This window comes from Phaseolus vulgaris, chromosome 3, assembly GCF_000499845.2.
Source record: "Phaseolus vulgaris cultivar G19833 chromosome 3, P. vulgaris v2.0, whole genome shotgun sequence".
NCBI lineage: Eukaryota > Viridiplantae > Streptophyta > Magnoliopsida > Fabales > Fabaceae > Phaseolus > Phaseolus vulgaris.
In genome coordinates, this window is record NC_023757.2 from 26,694,134 (window position 1) to 26,708,661 (window position 14,528).

Sequence of the window (14,528 nt, forward strand, 5' to 3'; positions counted from 1 at the left end):
TAGCTTGAAATTTTTCTAGATTTGAGGAAATCGTTCCCTGTTGAATGATATGGGCCTAAATAGGCAACTGTAGGGGCTACAAAATTGCATTTTGATTCTTTAACAAAAAATTGGTGAGTCTAAAGTAATTGGAGAACAATGTTGAGATGTTGAATATGGTTTGTCAAGGATGTACTGTAGATTAAGATGTCATCAAAGAAAACTAGTTCAAAACGCCTTAGGTAAGGTCGGATGAGGTCATTCATTGCAGCTTGAAAGGTAGACGGAGCATTAGATAAGCCAAATGGCATAACTAAAAACTCGTAATGACCATTAAAGGTCCGAAAATGTTTCTTGTGGCAGTCTGTGGGGTGTACCCATATTTGGTGATAGCCAAATCTTAAGTCCAGTTTAGTGAACACGCATGCCTCAGTTAATTCATCCAAGAGTTCCTCAATTGTGGGGACAGGAAATTTATCCTTCACTGTGATAGCATTTTGAGCTCCGTAATCCACACAAAATTTCCATGATCCATCTATTTTTTTATGAGTATGACAGGGGAAGAGAAGGAGCTAGTACTTGGTCGTATGATGCCCTCATATAACATTTCTTGAATGAGAGAAGTCATAGTGTGTTTGTGGGTGTGGGGATAACGATAGGGTTTGAAATTTATGGCGGTGGAGTTTGGGATCAAGGGAATGTGATGGTCATGGGGGCGGTGGGGAGGCAACCCGTGAGGAGGTGAGAAAACTGAATGTTATGTATGGAGTAGGGTTTGAATCGCGGGGTGTATATTTGGTGGGGAAGGGTTGGGGCATGGTAAGGGATTTAGTTGAAAGGTGAGCAAATGAAGTGATGTTATGGCTTTGGTATGTAGGAGGTGACAAATATTGGTGACGGAAGCGTGTGTGTCTAAGAGTTTGTTGGTTCCAACTAGGGTTATGAGGGTGCCTTGGTGATGGAAAGAGAGTTGTGGTGTAGAGAAATTTGTTTGTAGGGGTCTAAGGCAGCGCAACCAGTCCATTCCTAAGATTACATTTCCTCCCTCAATTGAGATGAGGTAAAATGAGATGGAAAAACAATGATTTTGTATAGAAACAGTAACTGTAGGACTGAGATGTGTGCAATCAATTTTCTTGTCGTTTCCAACCATGATGAAAAAAGGTTTAATAGGAAGGGTGCAAAGGTTGAGGTGATGGGCTAGGCAAGGTTGGAGGATATTATGTGAACTCCCGGTGTCTATTAAAATGGTAACGGGTGTATGATGAATAAACCCCTAAAGTTTGAAGGTGTGGGCCGAGGGGGTTCCAGACAAGGCCTGGAGAGATAGGTGTATAAGAGTAGGGTCCTCAGTGTCAGAAACAATATCCAAGACTGTGAAGGTTTCGAGGGGGTTTCTGGTGTAGGTTATTCATTAAGCAGCAATAAGAAATGTTTGGTGATACATTTGTGACTAGGGAAATTTTTTTTGTCACAATTGTAACATAAGTCGGCTGCTCTACATTCTTGTAACTGGGTGGATGAAATTTCTTTTATAGGTAGAGAGGTGGGTGTAATGGTTGTTGTTTGGGGTTGAAAAGGGGGACGTGGTGGTTGTAAAAGATGGGGGATGGTTGTGGAATGATGGGGTTACGGTAATATTTCCTTGAATCATGGATTTTAGATTCCAAGAGCTTCACAAGGCCCATGGCTTGGGTGATTGAGGTAGGTTGAAGAACAACAATCTCTTTTCTCATTTCTGGGACCAAACCTGAAATAAAACAATTGAGGATCATCTCAGGTGTGAGGCCCAAGACTTGATTGCACAATTTTTCAAAATATTTTTGGTACTCAGTGACTGTGCTATTTTGGCGGAGTCTGAACAACTTTGCTTGATGGTTGGCGTAAGTTGAGGGACCGAACCAGAGCTCTAAGGCAAGACCGAATGAGAGTCAGTCACTTAATTGATAATTTTGGTACATCCGTTTAAACCAACTAAGAGCATCTTCGCGCATATAGAAAGCGGCCATGTGTAAGCGAGATTCCCAAGTAATATATTAAAATTAGAAAAACTTGTGAGCCTGAAAAAGCCAATCTAGCAGATCAAATCCATCAGAGAAAGATAATTGGATTTTTGGGGGTCGAGGTAGGGTAGGAATCGTGGTAGGTGGCGTAATGAAAGGGAGGGCAACAGACGTTGTTGTGGCAAAGATGGAGGATGTAGGTTGTGAACTTAAGGGTGGGGATTCTCAGCTCAAAGAGAGTACCCTAGAATCTATAATAACTCTCTTATCAAAGATAAACCAATTGATACATTCGGAAGTTGGTTTAGGGAAGGTTGGAATTGGGCTTTCAATTGGAGAAGGGATTGGTTAGAATGGGAAAAGCCTATCCTAAAAGGTTTTATGGTTTGTGTTCTTGCATGTTGACCGGGTCACCGGTTGAATTCAGGTTAAGTACCCCGTTTTGGATTTACCTCTTCTGGAGTCGAGTTCATGCCTCCGTGTTGCACTAGAATAAGGCTCCGTTGGGACAAAGGGCGCCATATCCATTGATTGCACTCCAACGATCAAGTCAGTAAGGGCTCATCGAAAGCAACTTGTTTGAGAAAATGTATCAAATACAATGTACCTTTGCCTAGAGACTTACTCTCCTTTTATTGTCGCACATCAACATGCAACCATTCTCCCTGGAGATAAGCAAATCTTAACTAAAAATATTCTCAGTACGTTAATCTTTTATCTCTAACAGAAAAATCACCTGCCACGAGCACCATTGATCTTCAGGTGCCATCCGCAGGCCCCTTTTTGTTACCAACGCATCTCCCTACTTTAATAGGGTTATAGCAACTAGCCACGCGTAATAAATATGCAACAGAGACATGCAATAGAAAAATATTGCCTCAATCATAACAACACGCACAATAATAACAATATTATATTTAGCAAGATTATATTCACCACCCTAAACATATCTCTAAGCAAGTGTATAAAATTACTTTGTGTAGCAACCCTGCTACGTGTTTTGGGCCTGTCCTGGGAAAGCGCCATTCGTACAGGTCTTATCCAGGCCCAATCGACATGCTATTACATTACACATTGGTGCATATTTTGTGCCCTCGTGGGAGCACCTTCGCATAACTATTAAATGAAGATGTTTTCATGTTGTGGTGCATCAAAAATAATATAATGTTTAATTGGTCACATTACATCATGCAACACATGATGAAATGTCGGGATAACAACATGCTTCTGTCGTATGAAATTTTGATAACACGCATCTTGTAGGTGTATGGCTTTGACTTGTCAAATGAGCAAGCAGTAATGCTAGGATGGAATCATTATTTTGGAAAAAAAGAGTATGACGAAATTAAATATATTTCAGGTCAATGGTGTGTGGCAATTTGGTAGGCCTCAAGCGGAGGACGAAGAAGATGATGAAGATGATCAATTGGCAGAACAAGATGTTCAAGGTGCTGAAACTCAGCCCGCAATCCCCAGTCAAACCGAACTGTTAACCTAAATTTGGGCGGGGATGCAAGAAATAAAGAAAGTATGAGGAACGTTAATACCCGTTTTGACAGGGTTGATCAAAGGATGGACCGAATTGAGGATACTCTGAATGATATTCATCGTCATCAAGGTCATTGATTGTCTTATCATTATGTTATTGTCATTGTTATTTTTATTTGTATTTTTCATGTTGAACATTGTTATTGTTATTTTTATTGTTTTTGTTATTTTTCACCTTCAACATTGAGAAATTCTTATTTAATATTAAGCTTTTATGATAATTTTCATGGTAGTTATTTAGAAAATTATATTATTTTAAATGCAACTTCTTTAACATTTGATTTCTATTATGATTAATTATAAATTTGGGGCCATTACCTAAATTGGACAATCAAGAGCATTGATTAGGTGGCCTTCAATGTCTGCGCATGACATCACATTGTCCTTTAGTTGTACTGCTTGTGGTGCGAAATCACGTGGTACTTTTACCCATGGTGTTGGGAGCACAAGTGCGTTTGTTACTCCTATTTTTTATTGTGGACAGTTTGTTGTTATGAGAACAGTAACAACTGAAAAAAATGCTGGAAAACGATTTTGGGGTTGTCCCAAGTACAAGGTAAATTTAATTCAATTAGGTTTGATGCAAACTTAACTATGCTATTTTAAACTTTTTTTATTGTTAAATTTTATTCTTTTTTTCAAAACAGATTACAAGTAGCATTGTTTTAGGCTATAATTTTTTCGAATGGTGCATTGGAGACATTGTCGATGAGAGAGATGCAATCATTCTCAGACAACGAAATAAGATGTGCCTTCTAGAAATACATTTGAATGTCTCTACAAGAAGGATTAAAATGTTATTATTGGGGATTTGTTTTCTTTTTCTAATTAACTTTATTATGTTTTTATGTTTTACATAATTTCAAAATAATTAACAAATTAACATGTCTTTATCTCTCTCCACATCAAATATAATGATTTTATATATTTTTAATTTTATATTTTATTTAATTATTTATTTTAATTTTATATTATTTTTAAATTTATAATTAAAAATTTCAATTATTTTAATTAACTAAATTATGCACAAAATTAATTATTTTTTATATTTTCTATAGACACGGACAAAATTATACTTCATTATTATATATAACTTAATATAATACAAATTAAATAATATAATACAAATTATTTTAATTAACTAAAATGTCTTTTAAATTAATTAATATTTCATTTTGTTATTTTTTTATATATATAAAGGTAAATTTGTAATCTTACAATTTATACCATTAACAAATAATTTAAAACACTCTTACAACTATCACACCACTTATTTTAATAACATTAACGAGGTAAGCTACAATGAGAGATTACGGTAGAGGAAAGGAGGTAAGGTGGAGGGGGAAGAGGGAAGAGGCCTGGAGAAGAGAGGCAGACCTTAAGGCAGCATCGTCGGTGAATAAGTCTAGGGAAGGGGACTCAATAACGTTCTTTTTCTCGAATTTCCCTGACAGCCATGGAGAGCATGATATGTTTAGGATCTTCAGAAAATGGGCTAGAGTAAAAGAGGTTTTTATTTCCAGAAGGCCAAATAGGTGGGGAAGAAGATATGGTTTCGTGAGATTTTATCCTGGTCCTAATGAGGCTAAGCTAGATAAACAACTGGACCGGATTTACATTGGCAACTTTAAACTATATGTTAACTTTCCAAAATATAGGAGAGCAGAGATGAAAGTCATGAAGGGGAGGCCATGTGCATCTAGGAACGTTGTCTTTTGAGCTAGGAGCCCTCAAGGTAGGATGAAGGAGAAGGAAAAGGAGGTTTGGCACGAACACAGAACAATCCGAAAGGGTGAGACTTTGAAACCTAAACAGTCCTATGTTGAGGCTATACGTAAGTCTTTAAAAGGTAGATGGACTGGCCCTGCTTTTGAAACCGTGTCAAATGCATCGTCGTGGCTGGTTTCGAGTGCAGTTGGGTGGATGTCTCCTGACATCTCTTTCGACTCTTTGAGTGAAGAGTTTGTCAAGGGGGGAATGAGTGGTATCAAGCTTAGATTTATGGGTGATAATCTATTGCTTTTAACACCCAAAGATGGTGATAGTATGGATGTCATCATTAAGCTTAATAACGAATGGTTTGTTTCCCTTTTTTATGATATTGAGCCTTGGTCCGAATCTTATGTAGCAGAGCATAAAATAGTATGGGTAAGGTGTTATGGAATCCCATTAACCCTATGGAACGAACAGTGCTTCTCGAAGGTGGTTGGAGAAGTAGCATCTCTGGTTAGTATTGATGAGTCAACTCGACTGTGGGAGAACGTGGAGTACGCTCGTCTGCAGGTTAGATTACGCAAAGAATGCAAAGCTGATATGGTGAGGGACTTCTGGATTAATGGGAAGCTCTGTAATATTATCGTCACAGAAGAGATAACCAGCAAAGAAAGAGGTGTTTGTTCATGCTACGGTGACCACTATGCTTCGTCCGACAGCATTTCGTCCTCGGACACCGTAGTGGAAGAAACCTATCATTCTGGAAGGTCGTCTGATGAAGACGACAACCTCGGATGCGACGGTATGTGGCGGGACGAGGTACCCAAGGCGGTGGGGCAGACCCCGACCTCGATACCAACAAACTAGAAGTTTATAGGGAATAAGGCTCTGAGCGATAAGGGGCGTCAGTCTAAAAGTGGCATTTCTTTCCTTAATTTGGCAAAACGTGTGCATGGAGGGTCTAAAGGAGGGATAGCCTTAGCTACCGTGCATCAAGTCAACGAAGCTTGTAAAACGATTCAGGATTCGCTGGCTAACCTAATGAAAGGGGCCTACGGGTGCAATTCATCAGCTACTGGGCTTAAGCAAGGTGAGGCCCAACTAGCTAAGAGCGGTACAGTTAGTACAGAAGTGGACGTAAGGGGCCCAACGTCAGGAAGCAGAGGGGAAAAAATGAATCAGCGTTGTGGTAAGGAAGGCTCCATCTCCATGCCTTTGGCAACCGCTCAGCAAACAAGGGAAGACGGGGATCACTGTGAAGTGTCGAAAAAGCAGAAGTGCGAATCCGATGGCAACCCATGCCATGCAATTCGCTGTAGCAGCGAGAGTGGGGGATCTTCTACGGGGAGCTCAGATCCTCAATCAAGCGGAAGCATCAACAAGACGATCAACGCTGAAGAAACAAATGATGAACACGAGGCTCTATCTGACGGAGTTGTGGGTCGCAAGTTATCACCGAAATTCCGAAGGTTACGGTCTATGCGGGGGCATGGCACACAAAATGCTCAACCAAAGTGGAGGTCGAATGGGGGAGTAGGATCACCCCATCATGGGGCAAATTCTTCTTCGAAGCTAAGCCTCTGTTCTTTCGCGGAATCGAGTACTGATATTCACCATTGCAACGATCGGTTCAAATTGGATATCAAGGATGCAGAATCCGTTAGAATCTGGGAGTTGGGACGCAACCTAGGTATGGAGTGCTCAGGGGGTGAGGGAAATTTGGTTGGAGAACTGGACCATTTAGAGGAAAGGGACAAGGATGATAAAGAGGATTCTCGAGTGGGCAGTGTGAAGGAGTTACAATGATTGTTGTCAACCTAAACATTAGAGGGTTGGGAGGGGGGACGAAAGTAAGGTATCTGAGTCATCTCGTGTTTAAGGAGTGTGCTGATTTTCTCTGTTTGCAGGAAACGAAAACTTCCTCGTTCTCAGATGCTAGATGTTTTCTTTTGTGGGGAAGTTGTAACGTCGGTTGGGTCCACCATGAAGGGATCAACGGGGCAGGAAGCATGATAACAATGTGGAACAAGGAAGCTTTTGAATACGGCAGCCATGTTGAAGGTACTGGTTTTATTGCTATTGAAGGCTATCACGTAAAGGCAAAACGACATTGTGTGGTGGTAAATGTTTATGCAGCATGTAATATACATGACAAAATCCTTTTGTGGGAAGCGCTAACGATGCTCAAGCAACCTCACCAGAACCCGGTCTGGTGTCTATGTGGTGATTTCAATGCCGTAAGGAAGGCTGATGAGAGGAAAGGGATTAGAGGTCAGTCAAGTCAAAAGAAGGAAATGGAAGGTTTTAACAACTTTATTGAAACCAATGGCTGGATGGATATTTCGTGTGTAGGGAAAAAGTTCACTTGGTTTAAAGAAAATGGCACTGCAAAGTGTAGATTAGATAGATTTCTGGTATCCGAAGAGTGGCTTCAAATTTGGCCGGCAGAGAGTCGTTTCGGATCATTGTGCTCTAGTTTTAAAATCTTGTATTAAAGATTGGGGGCCAAAACCTTTCAGAACCTTTGATGTGTGGTTAAAGGAACCGGGGTTTACGGCAATGGTAAAGGGGAAGTGGGAATCGTATCAGGTGGGAGGTAATAGCATATCCGCTCTTAAAGAAAAGTTGAAACTCTTAAAGGTGGATCTTAAAGAGTGGAATAGAAGTGTGTTTGGATCTGTGGAATCTGATAAGAGACGTATCGAGATGGAAATTGCGAATCTGGATGGGGAGGACGACATTGAGGCTTTAGAGGACGAGGGGAGGATGAGAAGGTTAGAAATGCTTAGTCAATTGGGGATAGTTAATAAAAAACTAGACTCCATGTACAGGCAAAAAGCAAGAGTGAATTGGCTTAAACATGGGGATCTCAATTCTAAATTTTTTCATTCTGCGATTCGATGGAGAAGGCTAAATAATGAGGTTAAAGGTGTTGAGGTAGACTCTCAGTGGTGTGAGGAACCGGAAGTTGTAAGGAGGGAAGCAAAGTCTTTTTTTGAGAATAGGTTCATGGCTACGCTAGACTTTGGTGTACATTTGGGTTCGGTAGAGTTCAGGTCGTTACCTTTGGAGGTAAGTAGAAATATGGTTGTTAATTTCTCCGAGGAAGAAGTGAAGAATGTAGTATGGGATTGTGGAGGATCTAAAAGTCCGGGCCCGGACGGGTTCAATTTCAATTTCATTAAGAGTTGTTGGGAAGTGCTTAAGGCGGATGTCATGGCAGCGGTGCAACTCTTCCACACAACAGGGTCTTTACCAAAAGGTTGTAACGCTTCTTTTATTGCACTCATTCCAAAAGTAAGAGACCCGTCTACGCTTGATCAGTTCAAACCCATTTCTCTAGTTGGAGTGATCTATAAGATCATCACAAAAGTCTTGTCGAGTCGCATGAAGAAAATTATGCCGCTAATCATTGATTAGTGCCAGTCAGCCTTTATTTGTGATAGAGGACTATTGGATAGCGTCGTTATGGCTAATGAGGTCCTTGAGGAGATAAAGAGAAAGAGGAAAAGTGGGGTGTGCTTCAAGGTGGACTTCGAAAAGGCATACGACTCAGTAAGATGGAACTTTTTGTTCGATATGCTCCAGAGGCTAGGTTTCCAGGAAAAGTGGATCTTATGGGTAAAAGGGTGCTTGGTCTCATCGTCAGTATCTGTGCTAGTTAATGGAAGCCCTACAGAGGAATTTAAACCCTCCAGGGGGTTGAGACAGGGTGATCCAATGGCTCCTTTCCTTTTCCTGGTGGTTGCTGAAGGTTTAGCAGGTTTGGTTAGACAAGCATTGAGAATGGATGCTCTTAGGGGCATAAAGGTGGGAAGGAATAATGTGGAGTGTTGCTTGCTACAATTCGCAGATGACACGCTATTTATGTATGAGGACTCCTTTGATAGCATTTTTGCAATCAAGGCTATACTCCGTTGTTTTGAGCTGGTTTTGGGCTTGAAAGTTAATTTCCATAAGTCTAAGCTGACTGGTTTTAAAGTGGACAACTTTGCTATGAGCACGTACGCTAAAACTCTGAACTGCAATACAATGAAGATACCTTTCCAATATTTGGGGATTGAGGTGGGAGGGAACCCGAGGAAGGAACAGTTCTGGGATCCGGTAGTTAAAAAGGTAGAAGTTAAACTTAGCTCTTGGAAGGGAAGATTCCTTTCAATGGCAGGACGGATTTGTCTGTTAAAATCGGTGTTCACTGTCATACCTTTGTTCTATCTCTCTATCTTCAAAGCCCCCGTAGCAGTGTGCAATAAAATCAGTAGCATTCAGAGGAAGTTCTTATGGGCGTGGGGAAAACAGAGCAAATCGATACCATGGGTAAGCTGGGATAATGTATGTAAGCCTTTAGAGGAAGGAGGCTTGGGGGTGAAGGAAGTGAAGAACTTTAATGTGGCTCTCCTGGCGAAATGGAGATGGAGAATCATGAGCAATGAAGGTGGAAAATGGAAAGAGATTATATCTTCCAAATACGGTTCTGCTGCAGAAAATATACAGCTTAGATTGAAAGACCAATCATGGTGGTGGAAGGACCTCATCAAAGTATGTGGTGAAGGTGTAGTACATGGATGGTTCCAAAAGGCCATTGGGTGGAAAGTAGGGAACGGAGCAGTAGTGAGATTATGGGAGGATGTGTGGCTTGGGAACGAATGCCTTAGATCGGCGTATCCTAGACTATTTTCATTGTCTCTCGACCAAGGTAAAAAGGTGGGAGAAGTAGGCGAATGGGAAGACAATAGGTGGCGGTGTAATTTGAATTGGAGGAGGGACAGGTTTCAATGGGAGACGGACTTGGAGGTCGACATGTTATCCAGCCTAAGTTTGGGTGCAATGTGCAAGGACTCCCCTGACCAACTACTATGGAAGGGGGACCAAAAGGGTACGTTCTCGGTAAAATCAACCTACTCTATGTTGGCTAACCACCAAATCCCAGCTCCAAAGGAAAGTGTGTTTAGCCTCCTATGGCAAGCAAGAGCCATGCCCAAAGTTCTCACTACGGCGTGGAGAATCCTTATTGACAGAATTCCTAGCAGAATGAATTTGGTAAGAAGAGGAGTGCTTGTGACATCAACCCTTTGTGCACTGTGTAATTTGTCGGACGAATCTTCCCAACACCTATTCCTAGAATGCGTGTTTGCACAACAAGTTTGGTCACGGTGCTATCGTTGGATTGGTGTTTTAGGGGCCCATAATAAGGATCTAACAAACCATTTTATGAATTTCCAACTAGTGCACTTCTCTAGTAAACAAAATCAGGTGTGGTTAGGATTGTGGGCAGCTATCGTTAGCTATATTTGGGAGCATAGGAACTTGGTGGTTTTCAGACAGGGGGTCCCTGACGCTGATGAGATGTTCCAGAATGCTCAGCTGCAGTCCTGGTTATGGTTAAAAAACAACACAGTTGGCTTTTCGTATGCTTTTTCTGATTGGATCCTGGATCCGAATCAGTGTTTTATCTTGGTTCGTAGAATGTTGGGTGTGAATGCTGGAATAGGAAAGGTATATCAGGGAAGGGAGGTTGTATCTTAGCAATTATAAGGTGGAGTTTTCTTCCTGGCTTCGGTAGAAGTCATGCTTGGGAAAGTGGATAGGTCTTGATATGCCTTCCTTTGCTCTGATAGATCAAGTATCTCTGGTCAAGTTTGGGGTGAGGTAGGATGGCAGAAGTATGATGCTGGTAAACTTTCCTTGGTAAGATAGTTCACCTTTAAATCAGTTATATGCTCGGCTCTTGGGTGGGATTATGTATAACAGAACCGGGAGGATGCAGTATATTGTGTTAGACGTCTCTCAGTATTTCTTGGATGAGGGAAACTTAATACCTCTTTGTCAGGAGAAGTGTATATGTTTGGTGTGAGCTACAGTTTCTACCGGGGGAGGCTTCCTCCTTGCCCTCCGTGTACTAATAGCTTTGATCCTTCTCTTCGGGCAATAGGGTGGAGCGATGTTTTGTGTTTGGTGTGCTGAGTAGTGGCATGGCTGCTTTAGCTCATGCTGGGGCTGTCATGTGCGTACAACATGCGTCTGGATCAGGCATAAAAACATATGGCGATAAAGATGACGTGCAACAGCTACTAGCAGGCTTGAACTAATGTTTTTTGTAGTGTTTTGCAGGTATTGTGTTGTTCAACATCAGAGATGTCAAACTGGTCCTCTTTTTGGTGTGATGAACCACTGGTGCACCTTTGATGCTAATGTGAAGTTTAGGATTCGGTCTGGGTCCCTTTATTGGTGCTCATATTGCAGGTTCTGCGCAGATCAGGGAAGACTCGTTGGCTATGTAGCAGCAGCAAGGAATTGGTAGAAACAGGGAATTGGTGCAGATCGTTGTCTCAAAGTTCCCAAAGTTGGCATTGATGCCTATCTCCCTAGTTTTTCCTGGTTTTTTGCTGTCATTGTGTGTTGTTATACATTGCAGGGTGCAGGTTGGTGTTGGCTGTAAGAAGGCCATTAACTTTGTTAGGTTGTAAAGAATGGCTGAAAAAATTACAGGGCGCACCCAAAGCTCAACGTGGAGCATCCGAATGTAGACATTGCACAGTAAGAAGAGGATGGAGGTTTTTTGGTCCTTGAGGAAGTTTGGAGATCATGTCTGTTTGTGGTTGCGTTTTTGTCTAGAGGTGTAGAAGTCTGTGTTAGGCTTAGATTCTTATAGCTTAGATCCTGGGAGATATCTCTTTAGTGGGTGATCCCTATGTTTCTTGTCTTGTTTATTGTAGTTTTGTTAGTGTAAATGGGTTGGGATACCCTTTTGTATCCCTTTTAATTTAATTTCATTCTTTGCTGATAAAAAAAAAACACCACTTATTTTAATAAACTTTCTTTACACATCCACTTTAACATACCTCAATCCAAACACCCTCGACTTTCTTTTCACTTTCTTCTCAAATCTTCATATTTTTACTCTCCTACACCCTCAACTGTCCACTCCCCAATTCAAACAAACCACAAACACAGTCATACATGAGAATACACAAAGCAAGAGTTATGAGAGGACATACGCATATCCACTTTGAGAATACAGATTCCAGCACGAACTGAAGGAAAAAGATGCAATGAAACCAAGAACAGGGGAATACATATCTAACATGAGCATAGCAAATCAGAATTTCTTAACGAAATCGTAGATGTGTTGGTTTATCTCATGAGGCCTTTCTTGATGAAGGAAGTGTCCTGCCCCCTGAATTACAACTACATCCTCCAGAAGTGGCACATCTCTCTTCAACCCACCTTTGTGAATGTAATCCTTGGCTCCCGGTGCGTTGTAGGTCAGGTCAAGATCACCCACAATAAACTTAACAGGAACTTTCACTTTAGCACCAGTCCACGGTGCTGTCAGCTCCCAATTTCTACAAATGCAAGGGAAAGGAAAAGGTCAAATATAAATATGAAATTGTTATGAGACGTCAATCACTATAAAAATTATACATGAACATTTGGAATAATATATGATGAATTTCAAAATACAATATTCTCGCCATTTTCTTCTTCAAAACACCATCTACACATAAATATCATAAATAATACAGCATCATGAGGAACTAAAATTAGACGAATGATAAGGTCATATCCAAAACTAAATAAATGTTTCAGTAGATTTACAGATCTATAAATATTTACATGTTGAAATTTGTGAATTGATAAAAAAAGAATAAATATATAATGTATTTTGTTCTATCACGGTTTTCTGTGAACATTCAACAGGCAAGTTCTGAAAAAAAAATGTTAACCGTGTGCATTTCATGGGTGAAGAAGGACATACAGATCTAAATTTCTGTAGTAGTTCAATCCCCCTGTGAAACCAGTCTTCTCATATTTACTGGCATAGTAATGACATTCTTCTTCGGATAGCCATGAGGGCAACTTCAAGGGAGAATCAATTGGATGACCAAACCCTTTACCCTCATGTAGATAAATTGGAGCAGGATTGCGGTATGTCAGGAACTCCTTCAGGACTCTTTCAGTGCCAATCTGCTCAAACTCCGCTTCTATATTCCCAGGCTCCTGCAATAACGCACTTGAGCAACATAACCACTTTGAAAACCATGGTTTGCCCCAACACAAAATCATCTTTTTTTCACTTCTACTTAAGCCATGTTTTGAGACCTAAAAATTATATTCAAACACAAACACGATTTAACCATATTATTTTGCCAACATCACATGGAATTCAATTTCCACTCTTCAAGCTTAGCTTAAGGTAGACAGGTACTGTAATTAATACAACCACAGCAAAACACCATTCTGCATGTATATATAACTGAAACTCAGTTAGAACCAAGCCAAACCAAAACAAACCTGAAACCTGCAAATATAGTAGTCATTTCCATACACAGCTTTTAAGGTGTCAAGAGGCTTTCTCTTGGGGTTTCGGGGAGTAAAAGCGACGCTCAAGTTGACAAGAGCCCTGATTCGATCAGGGCGAAAGAGAGAAAGAACCCAAGCAGTCATGGCACCCCAGTCATGACCTACCACAAACACTTTCTCATTGTCGCCGGCTATCTCGTCGAGAAGACCAACGATATCGCCAACGACGTGGAGACTGGTGTAGGCGGTAGGAGAGGCCGGCACATCCGTGTCTCCGTACCCTCGGAGGTCCGGCGCCACGCAGCGATAACCGAGGGAAGCAAGAGCTTTCATCTGGTGGCGCCATGAGAACCATAGATCAGGGAATCCATGGATGAAGAGGATCGATGGGCCTTCACCCATCTCAGCTATGTGCATGTTTATGCCATTCACGTTCACTGTTCGATGCCTTACACCCTCCATGTTTAACTCTCAATGCACTTGTCTACCAAAATAATTATGCGCAAGTTAGATGCTAATCAAAATCAAAAATGTTTATTTAACACCATTGCTCTACCCTATTCTAATAAATATTAATATTTTCATTATTTATAAAAATTACTTTTTTTAATTTTAAAATATTATAACCTAATCAAAATATCTTTTTAAGGGTACTATGGTGATGAAATCAAGCAAATCTTATTTATGACTGCAGAGAGAAAAGGATAAAGCTAAAGTCAATTATAATTTATATGGATCAGTGAACCATACTTCCATAACGTGATTCACGAATCTCAAAACCCGAATGAGTGGAAATCAGGAGTGGTACGAAAGGAACAGTGTGAAGGAGAGATTCGTTATCTTAGCCAGGAGATTGATCCAGGAAGCAAGAATAAAATATAGTTATAATTATTATGTAGCAGTTAGTAAAGTATTCTTTATTTTTCTGCTTGGAAGTCTCACGATTTTTTTTAGAAAACATTTAGTTTGTTGAAAGGTGAA

At 40.6% G+C, this 14,528-nt stretch overlaps 2 protein-coding genes across 3 annotated transcripts; one reads left to right on the forward strand and one right to left on the reverse strand.

Moving 5' to 3' along the window:
- The first annotated feature begins 7,045 nt into the window (after nt 1–7,045).
- Nucleotides 7,046–7,738, forward strand: LOC137839461 (uncharacterized). The gene has a single exon (XM_068648575.1). It carries the CDS (start codon nt 7,046–7,048, stop codon nt 7,736–7,738), a length of 693 nt encoding a protein of 230 aa, XP_068504676.1.
- Nucleotides 7,739–12,027: 4,289 nt separating this feature from the next.
- On the reverse strand, nt 12,028–14,169 carry LOC137806952 (uncharacterized). 2 transcript variants are annotated; one of them, XM_068607353.1, is made up of 3 exons: nt 13,539–14,169; nt 13,003–13,244; nt 12,028–12,589 (listed from the first exon to the last, which is right to left on the reverse strand). In XM_068607353.1, the coding sequence occupies exons 1-3, from the start codon at nt 14,007–14,009 to the stop codon at nt 12,343–12,345; spliced, it is 960 nt and encodes a 319-aa protein (XP_068463454.1). In that variant the 5' UTR covers nt 14,010–14,169; the 3' UTR covers nt 12,028–12,342. The 2 variants fall into 2 exon arrangements, with proteins under 2 accessions (XP_068463454.1, XP_068463453.1); XM_068607352.1 differs by having other exon boundaries at nt 13,003–13,346; nt 13,539–14,087.
- Nucleotides 14,170–14,528: the final 359 nt, after the last annotated feature.

Coding starts and splice junctions, on each gene's coding strand:
- LOC137839461 (XM_068648575.1), top strand. CDS start 7,046: ATGATTGTTGTCAACCTAAACATTAGAGGGTTGGGAGGGGGGACGAAA.
- LOC137806952 (XM_068607352.1), bottom strand. CDS start 14,009: ATGGAGGGTGTAAGGCATCGAACAGTGAACGTGAATGGCATAAACATG. Junction 13,347..13,538: donor ACTATATTTGCAGGTTTCAG/GTTTGTTTTGGT, acceptor TATAATTTTTAG/GTCTCAAAACATGGCTTAAG. Junction 12,590..13,002: donor TACTACAGAAATTTAGATCT/GTATGTCCTTCT, acceptor TTGCATTTGTAG/AAATTGGGAGCTGACAGCAC.